The sequence below is a fragment of the Cajanus cajan genome, chromosome 11, assembly GCF_000230855.2.
Source record: "Cajanus cajan strain Asha chromosome 11, NIPB_CcT2T_4, whole genome shotgun sequence".
Taxonomy (NCBI): domain Eukaryota; kingdom Viridiplantae; phylum Streptophyta; class Magnoliopsida; order Fabales; family Fabaceae; genus Cajanus; species Cajanus cajan.
In genome coordinates this window covers 2,377,651-2,402,500 of record NC_138527.1, presented here as the reverse complement: position 1 = coordinate 2,402,500, position 24,850 = coordinate 2,377,651, and the positions used below count along the sequence as shown (strand labels likewise).

Genomic DNA, 24,850 nt, shown 5'->3' with positions numbered 1-24,850 from the left:
TAATGTTTATATTATTTAGTATTCAAGTTATATTTTTAAGAGTTAAGTGATTTAAATGACGAATTTTAGTTTTCATAAGATCACTTTTTATCATTTTTAAATAATTTTTATATTTTATTATCATGTCAACACCAGGTCACAAGTGTGTGTCAACACTGGAGTACAATCTCATCTATTTATGAGTCACCATGTCACTCTTACATTGACATGTCATTAATTAATATTAATATAAATATCACATCATAATTTAATTTACAGATTAGACTAAAATTTGGCAACAAAGAGAGAGAGAGCGAAACTACAAGTCTACAACTGCAGGAATTAAAAGTGTAATTTCATCTAAAATAAAATAATTATATAATTGTTTGGATATTTTATATTAATTAGAATCATTAAAAAAGAAGTTTTTATTTTATCATTTGAGAACTACATGTAAAGGTAAAATTTAATAAATAATATTTTCTTTCATATCTCGTACCTCATATAGATTAAAATATATATATATATATATATATATATATATTGAACACAATAGTATATAATAAATATAAAGTTGATAAATATTTTATACTAATAACATGATTTTCTATAAAAAAAAATGTTAATTTAACCTTACAAACAATCAAGTGTATGTTTTAGAGACATTTTTTAATTTTAAAAATAGTCTCTTTTTTTTTTTTTTTTAAAGACAAGATTTATTAGACATGGTAAAAATATCACAAAATGTAACCTCCACCCAAATAGTAAATACATCAGTTCATGATATCAATTCATGATTACGGTGAATATCAACACAACATGCTATCAAATTCAATTCAGAAGGCCTAAATTTGAATTTGGTACTAGAGAACAAAATACTACAAAAGCTATTTCAACTCTTCTATACATAACATAGTTTCAACTTGTCAATGATAAAACATAAGATTTATCTCTTTAACTTTAAAATTGATTCAGCCCCATAAATTAAAAATTGCATCCTCAACAAATTTTTTTCACAACAAATTTTATTATTAAATATGCATTGATTCCTTTGCAATCATATTGAATAAACAATACCATATAATCATGTTCAATTTCTACAATTTTCTACTTTGTATGATTCCCAATTGGGGAAGCACAATTAGTAGGTAAATGTAACTGCACTCCTAAGCAACAGTAGCAATTTTTCAAAACATGATAAACAAAACAACACCCAAATAGAAGATGCTCACCTAATTCCACAGGAAAATGGCCAAGACAAATTCTCATTGGGTTGAATAATTTTCCTTTTGCCCAATTGATCTCGCATCTGAATCCGATTTAACAGCACTTTCCATATAAACACTAATACTTTTGAATGGGTCCTAATTTCCCACAAAAGCTTTAAATTATTATTAACACTTGAAGAATAAAAATTATGCACCAAATAATAACTCTCTTACAAATCCACGAACTATTTCTAGACCACAGCCAGCTACCCACAAAATTAATTTTAGACTTCATTTCATCAATTTTTTTCCGAAACATATCATTAACTACATTAATTTCCCTGTCCAATAATTATCTTCTCCAATTACCATTCCAATTGCCCATATCAAACACCAATGTTAGTTTATTTGATTACAAAAATACAATCTTAAATATCTAGATTTCAACGTACCTTTCATAGACCAATCATCGTTCTAGAAACTATAGCTATTCCCACTGCCAAGTACACACCTTAACCTCGAGGGGAACCAACCATTATCCTCACTCTCATTAGTCAAGCTTAACACATCAAGCCACATGATATATTAGTTTTGTGATGATCATTAGAAGAGATTGGCTAATTACCATATTTAGATTTTAGTAATATAACCTATAAAGACTTGACTTCAACTAAAGATCTTTACCTCTAGTGATAAGTGCTATTTTAAACATTGACATATCATGTATCCTATGTCCAACATGTTCCTTCCTTTTGCAAAATTGTTTATTATTTATCCAAGCCGTAAATCTATCTTCATTTGAACCATTCCACAAGAAATCACGCTGCATTTTTGTAACGAGTTTTGCAACTTTGCAAGATACATTGTAAAAAGAGGAAGAACTAAAGATGATAAAGTTAAATTTATCAAACACATTCCATCACCAATAGACATAAAATTTTGCCTCCATGGTACTAGCTTTTTACACATTTTCTCGAGTACAAGCCTCCACACTTCCTATTTTCTTGCATTAACTCCAATAGGCACACCTTGATACACAAATGACAAATAGAGATGATTATAATTGAGAAGATCAACATGTCTATTCATCACTCACTACAAAAAATGTTACATATAATACATACAAAAAAATGTCATTATAGGTACAATATATCTAAATATATATTTATTTGACATATAGTTACACGTAATTTAAGTATTGATTTTGAATGTGATTTAATAATATATTTTATGTTCACTATAGTTTATACCAACACTTTTTAACAATATACCAACATATATTTTATTTAGTGTATGAGTAAAAGTATTTTTTAATGACATATATTGTGTCATTATAGGATATATATTACTATATGACAATTTCTTTATAATGATTTCATCATGAACACCAAGTATCCCCAAAGAAATGTCTTTTTAGATTTTAAACTTTTTCTCTACATAAACAAAATATATATATATATATATATATATATATATATATATATGAGGAGAGTTCAAACAACACTGATATAACTTTTACTAAGTATTACACCGCTCAATAATTTTATATTAAATGTGAATTTATAGAATTATATATATTCAAGTTTTTCCCTTTTTGTAAAAATAAAAAAGTTAAAATAAATATAAAAAATAGCAAAAAAAATCTTCTTGTTGGGTTAAATTAAATATTTATAAAATTATATGATATGTATGATTAATTAGAAGTACTATTTTTGGCAAGTATTGTAGAATAATACATCTCCTATACATAACCGACTTTGAAACCTATATCTAATTTCATAAATATTTTTTAATGGTTTTTTTTCTTAACATAAAATATTAGTAGCATCCTAAGAAAAATAATTTTGTACTATCTTTCCAATTATTTGATTGCTACGGTTCCCTTGGTTAATGTATAGAGGTAGACAAAATAAACTGCACAGTACTGAACCAAAAAATTATTTATCTAAACTGAATTGGAAATCAGTTCTGGCCAAAATTGAATTTAAGTATTTTTTACTTCTAAACTGAACTAAACTATACTGAACCTATAGGAAAACACTCAAATCGTAGATTTATCATTGATCCAAGCAATTAGTTTTGTTAATCATATATAGGAAACTGCTAGGATTCTAATTATCAAAACTCGCTGGCTCTAGAATCTGTTTTGAGTGTTTGACGGTGAATAAAACCAAAAAGTACAGATATTGCTATGTAAGGAGAGTGCAAAATAAAGATGAGGTGGAGACCATTATAAGCAAGCCAATACAAATGGGACACATAGATGAAGGTGTGGAAATTATGGCAAAGAATAAAAGTGCAATCCAGGAGAGAAAGTGGGTGGCTAAAGAATTACATGAAGAAATAGCTTAAATATAAATAGAATAATTTTTGGTTTAAAGGTGAAAAAGAAGGTATTGAGATTCTCTTTCTTTCTAACTCACTTTTCTGTTCATGAGTGCTATAGGGACACTAAAGATTGTTTTCGTGCTTGATGCCATGGAATAAGAATTCTTTCTGTAATCAGTGAAATGTGTACTATCAGTTTTTGGTAATTGTTGATTTCATCTATCTTGCATGCACGTTGTGCTATCTTACATGCTACATGTTAAAAAACTCCCAAGCTAACATTTTTTAAAAAGATTATGCGCATTCAAAAGATAATCAGATGATTTACAAGTCTATTTCAGCAGTGCAGCTAGTTCAGCACTGTACTGAACTGCAATTTTAGAAGTCCAGCTTTTAAAAACTGAACTATTAAATCTCAAGCAGGTAAAAACTCAAGAATTTGGTCGTTGTCATCTAGATACTGCTACTTTCACAGCTACATCAAACAAAATCAAGGCTGAAAACAGTACAAACTAAAACTTCTGCGCATCATTGATTTGCACCTGGTTTTGGTTTACAAATTATACGATCAAAAAGACAAAAAGAAACACCTCTTCTAAACTCTCTGTTTTGGTATCAATTACACTCGAACTATCGCTTTTAGACACTACTAACAAATCAAAATCTGAAATATGTACAACAAATATCTGGTCAATTCAGCTGCTAAAGGAGCCGAATCAAATCCGTTCACAATAATTCAGGAATTTATTGACCAGTCATAACTCGTGTATGAGATATTAACATGGCCACCGTCACCTAAGAGATGTGTCAAAAGACCTGCTTTATTTGCATCCAAGTAATTTATTATCCACTTCAGTATGTTTCTTTCTTGTCCGAAATCTGCAGAGTACCTGCCAATATAAATATTTCCTAAGCAGAGTGCTAGAAATTGAAAATCAAAACCAAGGCTGTATAAATTCACAAACTGCTTACCACTTGAAAATTGGAGAGAGATGAATGGTCCCCTTTTCCAAGTCCACTTCAATTCCATCATTCTCAAAAAATTCTCTAGCAGCACATCTCAATTCTTCTGCAACTCTATAAGGTGAGAAAAATCTCACCTTTGGGCTCGACTTCGTGCCATTACAAAGTCCAAAGTGAACTAACGGATTCATTTTGACAAGAGCATGCTGCAGTTTGGTTGGAACAAGTTAATCTTTCTTAATGAAAGTAAGTTATTTCTATGAGGAAGGAATTACTAGAAATAACGGGAAAAAAAAAACTACCTCCATTCTTATTTATAAGACTCAAGTTAAAAAAATTGTTTGTTCTTTTGTATAAAATCCAGATCATATTGTCTTATATATCAATTGTTTTTAGACTAAAATACTTCTAATTAAGATTTTTTATTTTATCTTAATTTAATAAAATATATTAATTATAAACTCTTTAAAAATATGTACTCAAACTCTACCCCACTATTAGGCTGACTTTAGTGATTTATTTTAAGACAACATTTAGACCAAGTTTCTTGCTTCGTTGCCATCAAGCTCCTAAATCAAATAAAGACATGGAGAAACTTTGGTTTAGTCAGCATCATGATCTTCCATTTAATGTCAGAGAAACAAAAATTCATTTCATTGTTTGATTTGAAAACTTGGTGAAAAGTATATAAGGAATTTGATTTAATGTGTCCCGAAATTTTTACTTGTTCATTAATAGTAAGGCTTAAACCAACCAACCAACCGACATGAAATTATCCAAAACCCTATAAAAAGAAGCATACCTCTAAGCGCCTGTCTCCTGTGCCAAAGGGCTTGATAAAGGAGTATGGTGACCTCCGATTGCTTCTGAGGATACCATTTTTAATAGTACTAAGAGAATAAGGATGGCCTCCAATCAAATAGTGGAAATCAGAGAAGGATCTCCTATTAATTACACCTTCTTGACACCCTACTCTAATCATAGCATGGACGACCATGGAATTGTACAAATTCAAGAAGAAGGCAAGCGTCTCGTTTTCTGATAATTCCAAGAGATTCACACGCTGCAGATCTTGGGTCATGTTTACATACCTGCAGTTAGAAACAAGAAATTAACTTCAGATACGTAAAAGATGATAACTGTGGCACATAGTTCCTTTTTTTGTTCTCTACAAGTATATCAAAAGTACATGCACTTGATTAAAAGTTAACTGCATTCTTAACAAAACAGTGAGCACAGAGATGATGCAGGGAAAAAATAACAAGTTTAGCATAGACAACAAGGAATTGTCTTGTAAATTATTCCAACTCATATGATTAACATTTTATCATGGTTTGTAAATTATTACTTTATTACCACGAATAATAGTTTGGCACCACTGCCAGTCGTTAGATAATTAATTCACAAGGGATGTGAGCAATGATAAAATTATGGATCGGCAAGAAATAAACTTTGAAGAAGCAGGAACTCAATGAACTATAAGTGGTACACACGAGAACAAAAGACATGCAGCCTTGTTTGCGATATGCATATTGAAAAAATCCACAGAATGTTTGCATGTGCCATACCTCCGAAACTCTTCGCTTTTGCTAATGGCCACATAATCAACATGTCGTCTCTCTTCAGAAGCATAAGACTCAAGAATGGCACACATAATCTTGGTAAGCCTATCACACACTGCAGCTGCAGCCTTCGGTTCAGTATCATTTGTGGCACCTCGGAAGTTAAAGCATTTGGAGATAAACGGTTCGTGCTCAAGGAATCTATAGAAGTGGTTTCCCTCCTCAAAATCATTTTCCCTACAGAACAAAGTTCACAATAACAAGAAAGAACACAATAATCACGGCAATGTACTTTGGAGTTTCATTAGATTCAAAAGCTCTTCTCTTACCCAAAAACATGATGAATGAAGTGCTTCTTGCATAACTGTTTTCCAATCTCAACAGCCTAAACATTTAGGGGAAACGTTACAGTTGGAGAAACAAAATTGTCGACCAATGTTTGAAATTGCAACATTAAAAGCAATGCATCATTCTCAGGAACTAGAAATTATTACTGTAGCATGTAATTTCTAAATCACGAAATAGTAACTGAATGGCCTATTTTTATTTTTGTGAATGAGTATTGGTACAGGCAAAAGCAATTAACTTTACAAGTAGGATTTTGTTAGTCCAGAAGGTGCAGCTATTAATCGAGTCCCAACTAAAAGCAATTTTATAAATATGAGTATACGACAATTGAAAAAGTTGTCAGTTAACAGAAAAAATGACTTTAATTAACAAAATAAAATACGTGTGTAATTTGCAAAAGAGTGGTGCATTACTTACAATGTGTAGATTACTTTTTTCTTTTTCTTAACGTTACGATTAGTTTAGGAGCACCAGTACTACTTCCAAATGAATTAGTGAATTTTCATTAAATTAAATGCAATTATAATTATTAATTTATGGTCAAATTTATTTTTATATATTAAACACTTATTTATTCCACAAAAAACATTTCAAGAACTTATCTCCTTAAAGAGTATTTTAACAAGTACAATTCAGGTTAAATATTTATTATATAAAACTAAAATTTAAAATAAATTATACGTATCTCCGTTACCGGAATAGATTGTCGTTATCGTCAATTTTTATATATATATAAAACTTTTGTATATTTTATTAATTATTATCATGTAATTTATGTAATTTTTATATATAAAAAAATTAAATTATAAAAATAATGTATACTCCAAAATAGCAAATTATTTTTATATAAATTATATTTAAATTTTAAATAATTACTTTTAAATTTATACCGAAGCATTCACAAGTTACGTTCTTACTCTTGTCTCGGCATGGGCGCATTAATTATTGGGGAATAACTTATTGGGCTTCACTTTTTACTCACACACATTTTACTCGGGTGTGAATGTTGGGCTTCACTTTTTTCTAAAATTAATTATTTAAATTTGACTCATTTATGTGATTAAATTAATTTGACTTATTAAGATTAAATTAAGCTTAAATTTAATTTTTTTAAGCTCATTTATTATTTATTAATTTTTTAATAATTTTTTTCTTAAATTTTTTTAAAAATTTTATAATAAAGTATTTAAAAATTATTTAATACTAGATAATTATCTACTACTAAAAAAATGTTTAATATGTGACATGTGAAATTAAAATAAATTAAACTATTACATTTTTCATAATTTAGTAAATTACAAAACACAACATATTGACTATTAAACTTTTCTGTTTTTATAACTTTAACTGAATAAATGATAAACGATGAATAAAACATATTTTTAATAAAAATTACTAGTAAAAGATTATATAAAGCTTATTTCATAATATATATATATATATATATATATATATATGAAAAACGAAATTTGAATTGTTCCAAAAAAAACATAAATAAATTGAAAAATACTTCTTTTGTGAATAAAAAAATAACTACACCTTACTATTTACAAAATATTAAATTAACTTTCATAACAAAAAAATATTAAATTATACATATAAATAAAGCATAGAGAATATTTGAAAAAAAAATATTTATTTATGGAAATATGATTTTAACTTTTTGTTTAATTTAAATGAAATTTATATTTAGTTTATGAATGAACTCTTATTTTAAACGTATCTTCTGTAGAAATTAAAAATTAAAAAATATTAATAAATGACAGTGATCACTACCAAAAGGAAATAAATGAAAATCATCAGATACTAGCAAAAGTCAAAAACAAACAGAAAAACTAATTAAATCTCATAAATTAGATATTACTGAATTAATTCTTAATTGTTAAGTAACTTTGGAACTGGTGAAAAAAAAAATAAAAAAGTAACTTTGGAACTACTTTAACGTTGAAGAAAATATCAAATATTATATTAAACGTTAAACAAATGTCGCTGCTTCAAAGTCAAATTATCAAATCAAAACTAAATTGACGTAATAAATAAATCCAGCGCAAAATTTATTTAAACTTAACGAATAATAATAACTTTAGAAAATTAAATTAAAAACTGAAAAAAAAAACTTTCAATACTAAAAGTGTAACCTGACAGGTCGATTGGAGTGTTGGAGTAATACTAGTTCACACAGGTAAAAACGACGAATCTGTTCGATCATTTTGTTATGAATGAATCTGTTCGATCGCATTATCTATTACATGTGTTTTTATTTGGTGTATATATATATTTTTAGATAATTTTATTTTTAAATTTTTAAATAATAAAAAATAATATTAAAAATCAATTATTTTTATAAAGATAAAATTTGAATTCAAATAGAATAAACAATTAGAAAAGAAGATTTAGAGTGGATAGAAGTGATGATAACTTAAAGATAAAAAAAAAATTCAAATAAAGAATATTTTTATATATAAATATAAAACATATTACTTTTGAATTTTTTTTACGATTTAATTTTTAAAAAAAAATATAATATAATAATAATTATTAATTATGAAAAATTATGGTAAAATCAAATATATATATATATATATATAATAAAATATAAAATTAACAATAATATCTACAGTTGATTTAGATGAGCCAAAAAGTGTTTTCTTATGATACAATTTTTAAGAAATTTTTATTTTTTATATATATATAGAAAATATGAACAGTTATTTTTGTTATTAAAAATATTTCGTATATTTAAAACATTTATTATATAAAATTTAAATATAATTTATATATTTAAATACATTATAATATTCATTTATATATGTGTGATTTTAATTATATATTATAATCATTAAACATTTAGTACTGGAAATGTAGCGAGTTAAAATATAGAAAATTAGAAATTGAAGCTAAGAAAAATAATAGGAAGAAGTGAAGGTACCTTGGGAGGAGCATAGCCACGGTGGCGAACAAGAAGCTCCACCAACTCGCTCCCACCGAAGCAATTCCTCGCAATCTTCATCTTCATCAACCTGTCCTGAATCGGCAACCTCTGCCTCAAAACCCTAACTACCTTCACCATCTCCTCCTCCTCCTCTCCCACCGCCTCATCGAACCCGTACGCCGGCGCCGCCGGCCCCTCGCCGCCGCAATTCCTCAGCCGCCTCTCCAACTCCCCGCCGCCGTCCTTCCTGAGCGCGTTCAGCTCCACCAGCCCTCCGATCAGCCTCTCGCCGAAGAAGATCTTCGGCACCGTGGCGCTCCCCGTTCTCTCTCTCAACTCCTTCTCTCGCTCCCTATACACGTCCACGTTTATCTCCACGAACCTCAACCCTCTCTCTCTGAAGAACCTTCTCACCGCACCGCACTCTCTGCAATTCGACCGCGAGAAGAAGCTCACTCGCCCCCGCGCCACCGCCAACGCCGCGTCGCTCTTCACCGTCGCCACCATTACCTTCAGCCCCGACAGGTTGAACTCCGTCACGTCGTTTCGCTTTCCTCCTCTCAAAGCGCCGTCGTTTTGCTCGTCGATCGCCTGCTTCAGCGTGGAGATCCCTCGCGAAATCGCGGACGACAGGTCGTTGCCGCGCTGGCGGAGGAATCTCCCGAAGTCGGAAGAAACGACGGCGTCGTTTCTGGAGGAAACCGTTGGCGGCACTGGCTTCGGGAGAAGCGAATGAGGCTGCACGATTGAGAGCGTGGGAGTAACGGTCACGTAACCGTTGTTGTTGTTGTTGTTGGCGTGGTTTTCGTTGTTTTGAATTTTTCGAGGGGAGCGCAACGACGTCGTTTCCGGCGTTTTTGCGTTTGGGGTTTGTGTTGCTGGGTTGGGTTCTAATACTTGGTAACCCATTGGAAAAGAAACAGGGGATGCGAATGAAAACGTTGAGACTTGAGAGTGAATGAAGAGCGAAGAAAACGAGGACGAGTGAAACGGGATTGTGGGTGCGGTTTTTATTGTGGAGGATTTGATTGAGTTGAGAGGAATTTAAAATATAATGGTGATAGAATTTGGGGTGTTGACAAATGTTAGTGAGGAGTGTACGAGGAACTAGTCAGATGACAGGGACCAAGACAGACATGGTAAATTAGTATTTTATTTACAAGCTTTCAATTTGTTCAAGTGGGTAAATTAATTTGCTGTGGAGTGTGGATTGAATCACAAAATTTGATCCTGCCACACACAATTCATGTGAATTTTAAATGATTTAGGATTTTTAAATTTAAAGTGGATAATGTCGTTAGGTTTTAAATAACCTGTTCAAATTATTGATGAGCAGAAATTTTTGTATTTGTGTTTATTTTTCTTAAAAGTGATGGACACGTTGAGGTTGAGCTAAAGAAATGTGTAAATTAATAATTATTTTTAATTAGATTGAATTTTGTTTGAATAAGTTTATTGAAAATTGACTTTGATATATTTAATTTAATTTAAATAAAAAATAATTTTCATATATTAAATAAGCTTTAGGGCAAAATAGTGATGGAAAAATAATTCAATGTTTCAAATTTTAAAATTTAAAAAACTTATATTTTAGAAGAAAAAAAAATTATTTACAAATGACAAGGGGTAATCACCCGATGCCCACACCAACTATTAATGCTCTCGTTGGGAGTATTAGGATGTCAACGGTGGAACGGATTCAAGTATTAGTCCTCAGCTTTCTCTCTGTTGGATATATATTTGTTAAAAAATATTTTAATAATATATTTTAATTATTTGTAATAATTTTTTCTAAAAATTTATAAAAATTTACAAAATAAAATATGCATAAAAAATTAAAGATTATAAATAAAATTTAAATAAAATCTGCATATAATAAAATTTAAAAATTATAAAATTTAAATTTAAATACTTCTCCCAATTATACTAATCACAATAAGTGGATTTAGAAACGAATTTAAAACACTGAATTACATAAATTTAAAGTTTAAACAATAATTATTAAAATAAAATATTCAATTACATATAAATCAAAATGATAGATAATAAAGTACAATATTTGACTATTATTAGTCCAAACAAAATTGAAATAAAAATCAAATTCAAGTCTAAATAAAATTATAAAAGTTAATAAAATCACATTCAACACAATGTTGAAAGTATGTTAAGAATTTGAATATTAACGGGTTCAACACAATAAAGTCAATATATAAGGATATTTATGTAAATTGAATATTAGCAAGTACACATATCATGATTTTCATATTTATCTCGTTAATATACAACTATAAAATATATCAATACTCCTATATAACCCACAAATATTCATTTGCAATATTTATTTTTTACCCATTTGCGAATTTTATTTCCACCGGTAAGAATTTTTTTACATCCCTAAAAAGTTCTTGTGATGTATTTAAATTTGATTCTTTCAATGAATAATAGAGAACACAAACTACTCCAACAAATTAACCAAATAATAATGCATCAAATCATTAATTTCTTTACTTATAATATTTTTTATTTCAAAAGAATATTTAATAATTTTTATACATATTAAATTAATTTTGTAAGTTTTATTATTGATTTTTATATGCTAAAGTATTATTTATTATGTTTAATTAAATTAATATCTAATTATAATAATTATATTAAATTTTTAAGTTGTCAAAATATAAATCTATATCAATTTATAAAGGAGATTTCTCATTTTCATATACACATTTTATTTGAAATTTGTATCCCTTAATATTTGTTATTTGTTAGTTGAAAATAAAATTTCTATTAGTTAAAGAATGAATTCTTAATTACTTTCTCTTCTATTATAATAAATAATAAATTAAATTAAATTTCTTATATAATAAAACTCTGACTCTCCTTATTTTCTTACCTAGTAGTTTTCAATGCACTCTTTCATTCTATTGTGAGTTGCATTCCATTTATAGATAATATTTTCTCAATTTCCTATTTGTTTTAATTTAAGAATAACATTGATCACAACATAAATTATTTATTATAAATTATATATTTAAAATTACTTACTTATTATAAATATTAATATTAATATAAAATTTTAAAAATACTTATTTATTATTTAGTATATTTATAGTAGTACATAAGAAGATATTTATCTTATACAATCCACATGCTAAGTTAAGGCTACAAGTTAGTATATTAATAAAGAATAAAAATGCATATAACAATGTATTGCCTTTGATACTTTTTGATAATTGAACAAGTTTCAAACTTATTATTTTGTATGAGTTTGTTACTTTGCCTCCACTTATTGTTTCAATTCATTATTCTGAATTGAAACTTCTTATAGTTTAAAAGTTGGTAAAATCATTTTTTATTGTGTAATTTACTTTATTTTTTAAGAAATACTGTATAAAAGTCTAAAATAATTTTTATATTCTCCTAAATGGTCAACAAAAAGATAAAATTAGGTAGCAAAGCTCAAGCTCATGAAGATGATTTTGACCTTCATAAATAAAAATTTTATCTTAAATGTGAGGAAAAACAACAATATCTTCACAATGATCCAAATTCACTATATATATTAATAGCAACGGGATGAATTTGTTCAAAAATTAACACAAATTCTTCTTTAAAAATTTTGTTCTTTGACCTTAGACTTTAAGCTCAATATCATCCAAGAACTTAATAACAATTATCTCATCTTAAAATTCTTTAACATGGGATTATAATGCATACTCCTTTGGCCTTCCAAAGTAACCAATAAGATGAATGCTTACAACTTAGAATTCCAATTTCCTTATGTAAAGCTTATAAGGTATGACTTCAATTGGAAATCTTGAGACTTGAAAGTGATTACTTGGTCAATTTAGTTGGTACTCAATTAGTATAAGTTGTAGTCTTCAACCTTTTTCCTAAAGTGATTTTGTCAACTTTATGCTTAATGTCATATGATTCCACATTCACAGGTTTTATAACAAGAGGCCATAATAACAAGTAGTTATAAATTATCACAAGTTATAACTGGATGAACTCCAATAATATTTGATGTTAGAAGACAAATTGAACCTATCATTTTAAAAGAAACTCATAATCACATTGATTTGTTCAAATATAAACTAAAATCATAATTAAAAGATTCAACAAAATTGTCTTTTAATTTTAAACACATGCCAATAACAACAATCTAAAATGTCAAAAGTTGCAATATTTACCGACTTTGTCAAGTCTTATATGTATGTATCTTTTAATATCATTAAACCTTTATTGATTTAGACAACTTTGTATTGAAACATTGATGTTAGTAGTAATAAAAAAATCTAACCATTAGTGTTTACTAGCACTAAAGCCAAATAATGTTGATAAGTGAAAAACAACTATTTCTATAGATACTTTAAGACGCTCATAAATAAAATTAATTGTAACTTTAATTGTTTCTTTTGGGATGAACCTTTAACATATACATAATCAGTATTTTCTTAAAGAGAAAAAAAAAACTCTAAAATTCTTAACAATGGCAAAATCCATGAACGAAAGAAAGGAGACTCAAAGAATCTGAAAAGAAAAGAGAGTATAGAGAAGAAACTGTTTCTGTTATTTGATTCTGAATTATATCATATATACAAAGGTAGTCATCATATCTTTATATACAACCTAACTGGTTGTTAACCATCATGGTTAATTATCTAAGCTAATCAACTAACTACTATTAGTTAAGATCCCCCCTCAAGCTGGAATGAATATCATTCATTCCAAGCTTGACATGTAGGAATTTAAAAGCTGCAGGAGAAAGAGCTTATGTGTATATATCAGCCAATTGATTGGCAGAAGAGATTGGAAGCAATTTGACTAAACCATTTTGAACCTTTTCTCTGACAATATGACAATCAATTTCAATGTGTTTAGCACGCTCATGAAACACGGGATTTGCAGCGATATGAAGAGCAGATTTGTTGTCACAGTATAAAGTAGCTGGCTTGGTAAATGAAACAGCAAAGTCTTGGAGCAAGAATGTCAACCACTGTAATTCACAAACAGTACTTGCAAGTGCTCGATATTCAGCTTCAGAAGAGCTTCTAGAGATAGCAGCTTGCTTTTTGGATTTCCATGAAATCAAAGAAGAACCAAGATAAACCGAATAGCCAGTAATGGATTTTCGAGTATCTAGGCAGCCAGCCCAGTCAGAGTCACTAAAAGCCTGAAGATGTACCTTAGAATTCGATGTGCTGCTTGGTTATGTGTTTTTGTGGGATTAGAAACATATTGGCTTAAATGTTGCATAACATAAGTGATGTCAAGTCTAGTATTCGTGAGGTATATAAGTCGGCCAATGAGCTTTCAAAAAGAAGAAGCATCAGTGGAAGAGAGAGGAGAGCCAGCAGCTTGATGAAGTTTAGAATTGTAATCAATAGGAGTTGAAACAGGTTTGTTGTAACATTGTAAAAAAAAAAAAAATAAAATAAAATATAAAAAAAGGCTGATTCAGTAGCCCAGAACGGGTCGTTCCCAAACTGGAACGGGCCGTTCCACACTACTGAATTGAACTACATATTGTAGTTGAGAACGGGCCGTTCCGGCAAGGAGAACGGGCCGTTCTAGGAAGGAGAACGGGCCGTTCCGGAGGGAGAATGGGCCGTTCCGGAGGGAGAACGGGCTGTTCCTGAGGGAGAACGGGCCGTTCCGGATGAGTCCCGGAACGGGCCGTTCTGGGCGTGGATTTTGTGCGTGATCTGGGAGTTCAGAACGGGCCGTTCCGGTATCGGTACGGGCCGTTCTGGCCACTCCGGATTGCCTATAAATAGGGGTGAGGGGGGGCCGTGAGGAGTTATGGTTCTAGAGAGAAGTTTTAGAGAGAAGGTCTCTGGATTAGAAAGCTTATTTTGGGAGGATTGAAGTTTCGAGTTGAGCCTTGAGGGGAAATTCTACTTTTGTTCAGTCTTTGGCTATCTGAGCCAATCTTCAGGTAAGGGAAGCTAGATTGTTTGCATGTGGCTGAATTTGTTAGTTTGGATGAGAGTTTTGAACTCTCTGAATAGTTTTAGGCTGGGCGCAGGTTGAGCGTGTCAGGCGTGGAAGAGCTTAGAGCTCTTGGGTTGGTGTTAGGCCAGGCGCGAGTTGACGGCACTGTGCTTGAATATATTTATGAATGAATTGATGCTTATGCATGTTTAAAGTTGAAGTTTTAGATCATGTATGTATGATATATGATGTATGGTGAGGTGTGATTCATATGTATGCTTTGTGATGATATATATGAATGTTTGAATATGATACGTTCATATGGTATGTATTGATCATAATGGTAGGTAGACCATTTATGATGTATGATGCATTATTGCATGTGATGTCTTATGACATGTGTATGGTTGTTGATCATGATGGTGGGCAGACCATTATGATGTATGATGCATGATTGCATGTGATGCCTATGGCATGAGTCTAGCCTAGGACTTGAGGAGAGGAAAAATATTTCAAACTGGAAGAGCTCACATAGAGTCTCTTGAGAGTGGTGCTTGGATAGGCCACTGATATATGAAAGTGGTGCTCTGGGAGGCCACTGGATTTGGGAGAGTGGTGCTCAAATAGGCCACTGGGTTGGGTGAGTCTCCTCTAAGTCCTTAGCTAGTGTTGGAGCGGGGTATGAGGTCGAGGGTTATTCCCTTAACCAAGTACTCGGGAAGGTGCGTGGATCCTTGCGGATAGTCGGTGGGCGAACTCCACAATTGACTTGGTTAATGCATGCCAAGGTCGTGGTAAGCCCGTACCCAGCTGTGCTATACCTGACGGTGGATCAGGACTTCCAAGTGTGTAAGTGACATCATTCGAGTAAACCCGAGTGAGGATTATATATCCTGTTTAGCTGTGACCGAGCGGGCGCATTGGGCGTGAAAACGGTTGGGGTGGTTTCGGTAGGATGGAATGTCACTTGTACAGCTCTATTGTTATGGAGATCTCCTAGGTGTATGCGTGACGACGCATTAGATGATTGATATGTATGCATATCTGTCATGAGTTGCATTCATTGCATGATTATTAATATGATGAAGTGTGGTGTTTGACTTCATGTTTGATGAATGAATGATTGATTGAGATGAAAGGTTCCTTAGGAACAGGATTTGGGATGCATGTGTAATATAGATTTTTATTCTGTACTTGTATTATTGATCTTTGAATTCTAGCTTACCCTTTTGTTTTCCATGTGGTGGAACTGCGATGATCATACATGGTATGGGAGCAGGTCAGGGATAGCTTGGGAGTAGAGATGATCGTTGTGAGACGAGGAGCTGAGTCTCGTGTTTTGAGTTACCATTCTGGGTAACATTTTTTTTGTCAGTGCTTGACCGGCACTAAGGAATATTTTGGGATGACTGTACATATATGGTGCTATATTTTATATACAGAAACTTAATTATTTCGATCTTTATATTTATGCCTGTATGTATGTGTTATCCAGTTTAATATTCTCTTAGTTAACTAGTTGTAGTGCGATTCCACTAAGTGTAGAGACCGTGGCGGGTCGTTACATTTGTAACCAAGCATATCTGAATCACTTAAAATATCAATGGCATACTTTCTCTGACAGATATTGATACCAGCAGAAGATCTTGCAACCTCAAATCCTAAGAAGAATCGCAAGTTACCCAAATCTTTGATCTTAAAGGTGAGATCAAGTAATCGGGTGATGTTTGAAATTTCCACTATGTCATTTCCTACCAATACTATATCGTCTACATACACTAGTAGGGCAGTAAGAGAGTTGAAACCATGTTTTAAAAACAAAGAGTAATCTGCGGAACATTGCTTGTATCCATGAGAGGTGAGAAAAGAGGAGAGTCGTGCATACCATTGTCTACTGGCTTGTTTCAAGCCATACAAAGATCGTTGCAGTTTACAAACTTTGTGTGGCTGATTATGGTAAATTCTAGGAGGTAAAGTCATGTAAACTTCCTCATGGAGATCTCCATGTAAGAAAGCATTGTTTATGTCTAATTGCTTTAAGTACCAATTTTGAGTAGCAGCCAAGGCAAGGAGCAGCCTTACAGTAGTAAGTTTGGCAACTGGAGAGAAAGTGTCGAGGTAGTCTTGTCCTTCAATCTGTGTGTAACCCTTGGCCACTAACCTGGCTTTATATCTTTCAATAGATCCATCTGCTTTATGTTTGACTTTATAAACCCATTTGCAACCAATTGCTGATTTATTAGGTGGTAAATCAGTAAGCACCCAAGTATGGTTAGACTCAAGAGCATGAATCTCAAAATTCATGGCTTCTATCCAATGTGGATATTTTGCTGCTTCAATATAGGATCTTGGTTCTTGACTCTCAGAGATATTAATAATAGCTTTTCTATAAGATGGGGACAACCGTTCATATGAAAGAACGACTCCAATAGGATATTGCTTTCCTGATTTTTGAGAAGATGTTGATGATAGGAAAGAGGTGTGAAAATCTTTGAATTTGATGGGTCTATGGGATTGTCTGGATGATCTTCTCAAGGTGATAGTGTCATTAGTAATAGGTGTGTCAGGGGTAATACTAGGTTCAACCATAGGAGAATGAGTATTATTACTTGGTGTAGGAGAGACTATATTTTCAATGGTGAACGGTATAACAGTTTTTTGAGGTAGTGGCAAGACATCAAAGGATTCAGGTTTGCTTTCGGCCGTGTAAGGAAAACAAGTCTCATAGAAAATTACGTTTCTAGAGATATTGAAGGATCTGGAGTTAAGATCAAATGTAATATAACCTTTTGTGTTGGATTTAATCCAAGGAAAATAGATGAGACAACCTGAGGATCAAGCTTCTTCCTGTTAATAGTCAAAGTGTTGGTATAGCACAAGCATCCAAATACCCTCAAAACAGAGAGATCATATGGTTTATGATGGAGCTTTTCAAAAGGAGAAATATTACCAAGGAATGGAGTTGGCATGCAGTTTATGAGAAGTGAAGCATGTAGTAAGGCATATGACCAAAAAATTGGTGGGAGATGGGCTTGAAACAATAAAGATCTGGTGACATTTAAAAGATGTTGATGTTTTCGTTCAACAATGCCATTTTGCTGTGGTGTTTCCACACAGGAGGTTTGGTGAATAATTCCTGTTTCCTCATAGAAGCTTCTCATTATAAACTCAGACCCATTATCAGATCGGATCTTTTTAACTTGTACCCCATATTGTCTTTCAACATTCATAATGAATTTCCTTAAAAGGGATCGTGTCTCGGCCTTAGAGCACATTAAGAAAATTCAAACAAACCGTGTGTAATCATCCACTATAGTTAAAAAATACTTGTGACCATGCATAGAGGAAACATTACAAGGGCCCCAAATATCAACATGAATCAAATCAAATGCGGAAACAGACTTCGAATCGCTGTTAGGAAAAGAAATTCGTTTCTGTTTAGCATAGTGGCAAGTATCACATACAAAGTTTCTATCAAAATCAATACTAGGAAAAGAGTGTTTCAATATTTGCATCCTCTCAATTGAGGGGTGTCCTAATCTGTAATGCCAGATGTCAGGTGGAAATTTATTACATGTGAGAAGAGACTTTTTAAAAACAGATGCTACTAAATTGGAATTAGTATTCGATGGCTGAAGAGGAAGTCGATCCAGCTTGTACAACCCCTCAGTAGCTTCAACTATACCAATCATCCTCTGGTTGTGTAAATCCTGTATGACACACTTATTGGAGGCAAAAATCAATTTACATGGTAGAGAAGATACAAGTTTAGAAACCGATAATAAATTGAACTGAAAACATGGTAGATAGAGAACATCATCGAGGTAAAATTCATCAGAAAAATATATAGTGCCGGCATGTGTTGTTTGAACTTGGTGACCATTGGGCAATTTCACTAGAATGGGATTAATCTTCCTATATTTCGAGTATAAATGTAATGAAGAAGCCACATGATCAGTGGCTCCGAAATCCAAGATCCATGAACAATTATCTTGTTTACTCACATTACAAGTAAATGTAAGTGTACGATTACCTGTTTGTGACCCAGAAATTTGGTTTATGTGAGAAGTGCTTGATGCAGAATTGCTGCCTTGTGACTGTAACATATTCATTAGTTGTTGATATTGCTGAACAGTCAACTTGACATCTGCCATTGGACTTTCTTGTTTCATGTTACTAGAGCCTGCAACCACTAATTCTTCCTTCACAGTGTTATTAACAACAGAACCAGATTTTTTAAATTTATGGCCTGGGGGATAACCATGTTTCTTATAACAATCATCAACTGTATGTCCAGCGTTTCCACAATGTGTGCACACTTTTCCATGTAAAATTTTACCATTCGTCCCCCCTCTACCAGAATTACCTCTGCCTCCTCCTCTACCACCTCTAGCGAAACCAAGATTTGGAGGGAATCCATGTTTCCTGTAACAATTTGCCTCAGTATGATAGTCTTTCCCACAATATGTGCAGGTCATTTTGGAACTATTAGATGACGCTGAATTTATAGAACTTGAAGTATTCTCATGATTAAACAAATTTGCATCACTATTATTAATTTATCTCTCCTATTGAACAACATATGAGAAAACTTTGCTAATCGAAGGCAATGGATCCATCATCAAGATATTGGATCTAACATTGCTAAAGGATTCATTCAAGCCCCTAAGAAATTGCATAACATGATCCTGTTGTTTTCTTTCCATAACAGTTTTTAAAGCATCACAAACACATTTATTCTTACACTCACATTTAGGGTCAGGCCTGTAACTTTCAACTTCATCCCAAATCACTCTTAGTTTTGTAAAATATTCAGATACAGATCTGTCACCTTGTCTAATAGAAGCCATTTGTTGCTGTAGGTCTGAAATTTGTAACAAGTCTCCTTGTGAATATCTCGATTTCAGGTCTTTCCAAATGTCCCTTGCATCATCCATCCAAAGCACACTTTGTCGGATCGCGCGGAGATACGGAATGCACTAACCAAGACACTACCATATTGTTGCATCGCTTCCAAGCAGAGTACAAAGAATGATCTGACGTTGGACATCGAATTATGCCATCAACGAACTCTGATTTATTTTTCGCACTCAAGGTCATGATCATTGACCTACTCCAAGAATTATAGTTACTTGAATCAAGAACCGGTGAGACCAAAGCAATTGCAAGGTTTTCCCCTAGGTGCAGGTAATATGGACTATGTACGTTTAATGATGGATCTGATTGGGATGAAATCTGGACTTCTGGTTTATCGTTTTTCTCATCCATGATTCAATTGGACCATGCAGTTGAATGGACGAAGGAACGAGAAGGATATGAGAGAGAGAGCGCAGCAGAGCTCTTCAATTGAAGAGCTCTGATACCATCTTAACAATGGCAAAATCCATGAACGAAAGAAAGGAGACTCAAAGAATCTGAAAAGAAAAGAGAGTATAGAGAAGAAACTGTTTCTGTTATTTGATTCTGAATTATATCATATATACAAAGGTAGTCATCATATCTTTATATACAACCTAACTTGCTATTAACCATCATGGTTAATTATGTAACTAAGCTAATCAACTAACTACTATTAGTTAAGAAAAATATACTTAACAAAATACATAGTACAAAAAAAAAAACTCTTACTGATATATTGTTGTAACTATTAAACAGTAGCAATTAATTATATCACAAGGAATCTTATAACCATCAAGTGTTTATCATATGTGTGAACGTAATGTGGTCAAATATTAACCTTACTTTGAGTTGATCAATGCACACATAAATTACATTCATACAATATTCAATATCTCGTACGAGTGATTTCCATGAGAGATGTCATATACATGCCTTCGTGCTTTAATTAGTTCACACAAATTATGAATTAGGAAATTCAAGATCCAAACAAGATACCTAATCTTTGAATAAAAATGATCAACTACAAGTGGTATTATCAACGAAATGATCAAACATCGATAATAAGTCTAGTCAAATAATGATTGTTTTTAGACTTTTCCATCATTAACATGAAAAAATAATCCTTAATTATAATTACCACACATTATCATAGACCGCCATATGGTCTAGTGCAATACCATCCTCTCGTTCTTTTTTATACTGGATGTTGTTGCATAGGAAACTCCTTACCGATGACATTCTTCGTCTGCCTGGAATCATAGTGGTTTCTATATGTAGCCTTTGTGGTTTTGTGATTGAATACTCTGAGGATCTTTTTTCTTCATTGCCATTTTATTCTAGATATCTGGTCTTTGATGCATGATGTCTTTTAGATACCTTTTGATGTGTCCTCTACTAAGAATCTTGTTATGATCCTATTGAAGTAGTGGAGTGGCCAGGTGAAGAATGTTCTTTCTACAACTTTGGTACATGTTATTGAAGTAGTTTGGTTTGTCGTAGTAATCTTCACTTAAAAACATGGGCCATTTCTATAGTAGTCTCTTCTATAATTGTTTCAAGCTCTGCCTTACTGGGTCATTCACATGATTGGTGGATAGATGCATTCTTCATAGCATGGGGTGTCATGTTTGATCACCCAAGATGGGACACATTGTACACATTGATTGGCATCCACTTGTGCTGGGATGTGTCAAATGTAATTTTGATGGTGTAGCTCATGAGTTTCTAGGTCATGTAACTAGTGGAGATGATAAGTGTCAATTTTACCAAAATGACTTATACTTTTGACATTTATTTAATTAGTTTTGAAAGTAATTTGTTTCTTACCCCTAAAATATTACAAAATTCAAAAGATTTTTGTACATTAGTTAGCTTAAATAGCTGATAGAATTTTTACTTAAACTTTTGCTTTTATGTCATATAAGATTTAATGAAGATCCAAAGTCTCAAGAAACTCCAATCCGCTTAGGTGTTTAGAAAAGGGCTAAGTCATTTTGAAAGGGCTGAGCCATTTTGAAAGGGTCGAGTTGTTTTGAGAGAGCTAAGTTGTTTCCAAAAGACTATGTTGTTTCTAAAAGGCTGAGGTATTTCCAAAGGGTTAAGCCCTTTAGAGGTAGAGAGAAATATTTGAAGTAGAGGCTAAACTGCTTAGCCGTTTGGAAAGGGTTAAGCAGATTGACTCCAAATGGGTGCAAAATTCTCAGGGGTTCAGTGGATTCCTAAGGGCTCAACTAATGGAGTTCCTTCACCATAAAGAATTTTCCACATCACTCAATCATTTGAAAACACTACAACACAAATGGTATTAATTAGCAACATTTGAAAAATGTTACTTAATTATGTATAAATGTTACTAATTTGTTTTAGCAACATATTATCAAATGTTGTATATAGTCCATGTTGCTAAAGACTTTTAATAACATTTTTGCATAATTAGGTAACATTTTTTAAATGTTATCAAAGTAGTATTTTTATAACATTTTAATAATTTTTTGTAACATTTTAATGATGTTGCCAAGATTTTGTTAACTTTATAAAATAATAATTAATTTTAATTTAAATATTAAAATCAATTATTATATTTTTATGTCTCCTAAACTTCTAGGAGTTCCTTAAGTTTTTAGGAAAAGCCATTTTTAGTTAGTCACCACTAATTATATATAGAATATCAAATTTCATTTATCTTAAATATAACTATATGAGTATATATACTCTTTATGAGTCATTAATCTATTCGATGTGAGACTTTAATTATGGGTTACAATTAGATATAAGAGAAATTTTTTTTTTTACTCGATGTGGGACTTTGATTTTAGAAGAAATTATAGTAACATTTTTCAAAAAAAATGTTGCAAAATAACTTATGTAAAATCTTTTTACTCGATATGGGACTTTGATTTTGAAAACAATTGGAAAGAATAATATTGAAATAAAAAATGTTACTCTACTTATAATGACATTTTTTAAAAAAGTGTTACAAAATAACATATTTATTTAATATATAGTAACATTTTAACAAATGTAAACAAGAAAATGTTGTTAAAGGATTAAAATCTAGTTGTGAAATGACTGAGTGGTTCACTCTCTCTCTCTCTCCTCCGTACTCTGTTTTTTTTTTCCTATATAAGGACTTGGAGGAAAAAATAAAGGAAAAAAAGTGGTGCCTTAAGCGAATATTATAAAGCAAGCAAGGAGTTCAATATTCAACTGGAAAGGGGGGTTCTAAGGTCTTTCTTTCTTTCATTTACACTTTCTCCATGTATTTTGGATTGGCTCTCATCATCATGAGTGATTTTTTTTTTGTTGGGATTAAATGTAAACCATCAAACTCTCATGTACTCCTTTTAATTCATAAATAATTATAATAAAAAATTAAAAAAATTATTACAAACCATTTCATTGAAGAAAATCTCTAAATAATCATCACTACTAAAATTTCTCTTATTACATGTCACTTTTCCTGCAAATATTTCATAAAAATTTGCAGGAAACTTTGTTCTTTTTTTGGGAAATTTTATTTGCAGGAAATACCTTCGTGGATAATATATTTTTGCGAATTTTAAAATTCGCAGGAAAGTTTCCTGCAAAAAAAAAATTGCAGGAAATTTTCCTGCAAAAAACAATTTGCAGGAAATTTTTCTGCAAAAAAAAATTCATAGGAAAATTTCTTGCCAATTTTTTCGCAAAAAATTCTGCAGGAATATTTTTTACGAAAAAAATTAAAAAAAATTACTATAAATTTTATATTTTAAGAATTCATAATCTTTTATTTTCATGCCTCATACATAATCTTTTAAATTCTAAGATTGTAGATTATAAACCTAACACTCAACTATACAATTCAACTTGTAAGGTAAGTGTTACTCCAACTTATATACTCTTTAATTATTTTATTTTCAATCGATGTGGGACTTGAAGATTTTTTAAAATATTAAACTTATAAATTTAAATATATTTTTTTTTATTTTTCCTGCGAATTAAAATTTGCAGGAAAATTCGCAGGAAAAATTACCTGCAAATTTTTTTTACCATTTAGTAAACATTATTTACGAATTTATTTTTGCAAGAAAATCTGCAAGAAACAAAATAAAATTCTTACAATATTTTTTTCAAATTTTTACAATGGAAATTTTTTTTCCATGATTATTAAAATTGTAGCAAAATTTGTAAGAAATATCTGTAAATTATTTTTTTCAGGAAAATTCGCAAAACATTTCTGCGAATATTTTTTTCAGGAAAATTTACAAAAAATTTCTACAAATATTTTTTTACAGGAAAATTCGCAAAAACTTTCTACGAATATTTTTTTGCAACAAAATTTGAAAAAAAATAACATTTTTTAGTAGTGTATTATATATTAAGGTTGATCATCGTTTTTCTTTTCCTAGCAAGATGTCTCCATACTGTTTAAGGATAAAATAGTTGCAAGGAACATTATAATTAAGTGATAGTACGTAGATGTGAAGCAAGTTTACCTATATAATTAATAATTCACCAAAAAAAAAAAGCTTAGTCGTTAATTAATTAAATAGTGCATGTACGCCGTGATTAATCCTTTTTTATTTTTAATATCAATCGTTCATATGTTTGTTTGTGTACGCAGATTTATAAAATAAAATAAAAAATGGCATGGCCATGGACTTTTCCATAAAATTCTGATAGTTAACTATTAAACACTTTAATTAATTAACACTAAC

The 24,850-nt window shown here is 31.1% G+C and overlaps 2 protein-coding genes across 2 annotated transcripts; both read right to left on the bottom strand.

Moving 5' to 3' along the window:
• Positions 1 to 4,012: 4,012 nt before the first annotated feature.
• LOC109801595 (uncharacterized) lies at positions 4,013 to 10,466 on the bottom strand. Its single transcript, XM_020362705.3, has 6 exons — positions 9,318 to 10,466; positions 6,370 to 6,425; positions 6,047 to 6,277; positions 5,281 to 5,569; positions 4,488 to 4,684; positions 4,013 to 4,405 (listed from the first exon to the last, which is right to left on the bottom strand). The coding sequence occupies exons 1-6, from the start codon at positions 10,227 to 10,229 to the stop codon at positions 4,252 to 4,254; spliced, it is 1,839 nt and encodes a 612-aa protein (XP_020218294.1). The 5' UTR covers positions 10,230 to 10,466; the 3' UTR covers positions 4,013 to 4,251.
• A 9,356-nt stretch (positions 10,467 to 19,822) lies between these two features.
• On the bottom strand, positions 19,823 to 20,191 carry LOC145953105 (uncharacterized). The gene has a single exon (XM_083066741.1). The coding sequence runs from the start codon at positions 20,189 to 20,191 to the stop codon at positions 19,823 to 19,825; it is 369 nt and encodes a 122-aa protein (XP_082922867.1).
• Between the last annotated feature and the right edge of the window lie 4,659 nt (positions 20,192 to 24,850).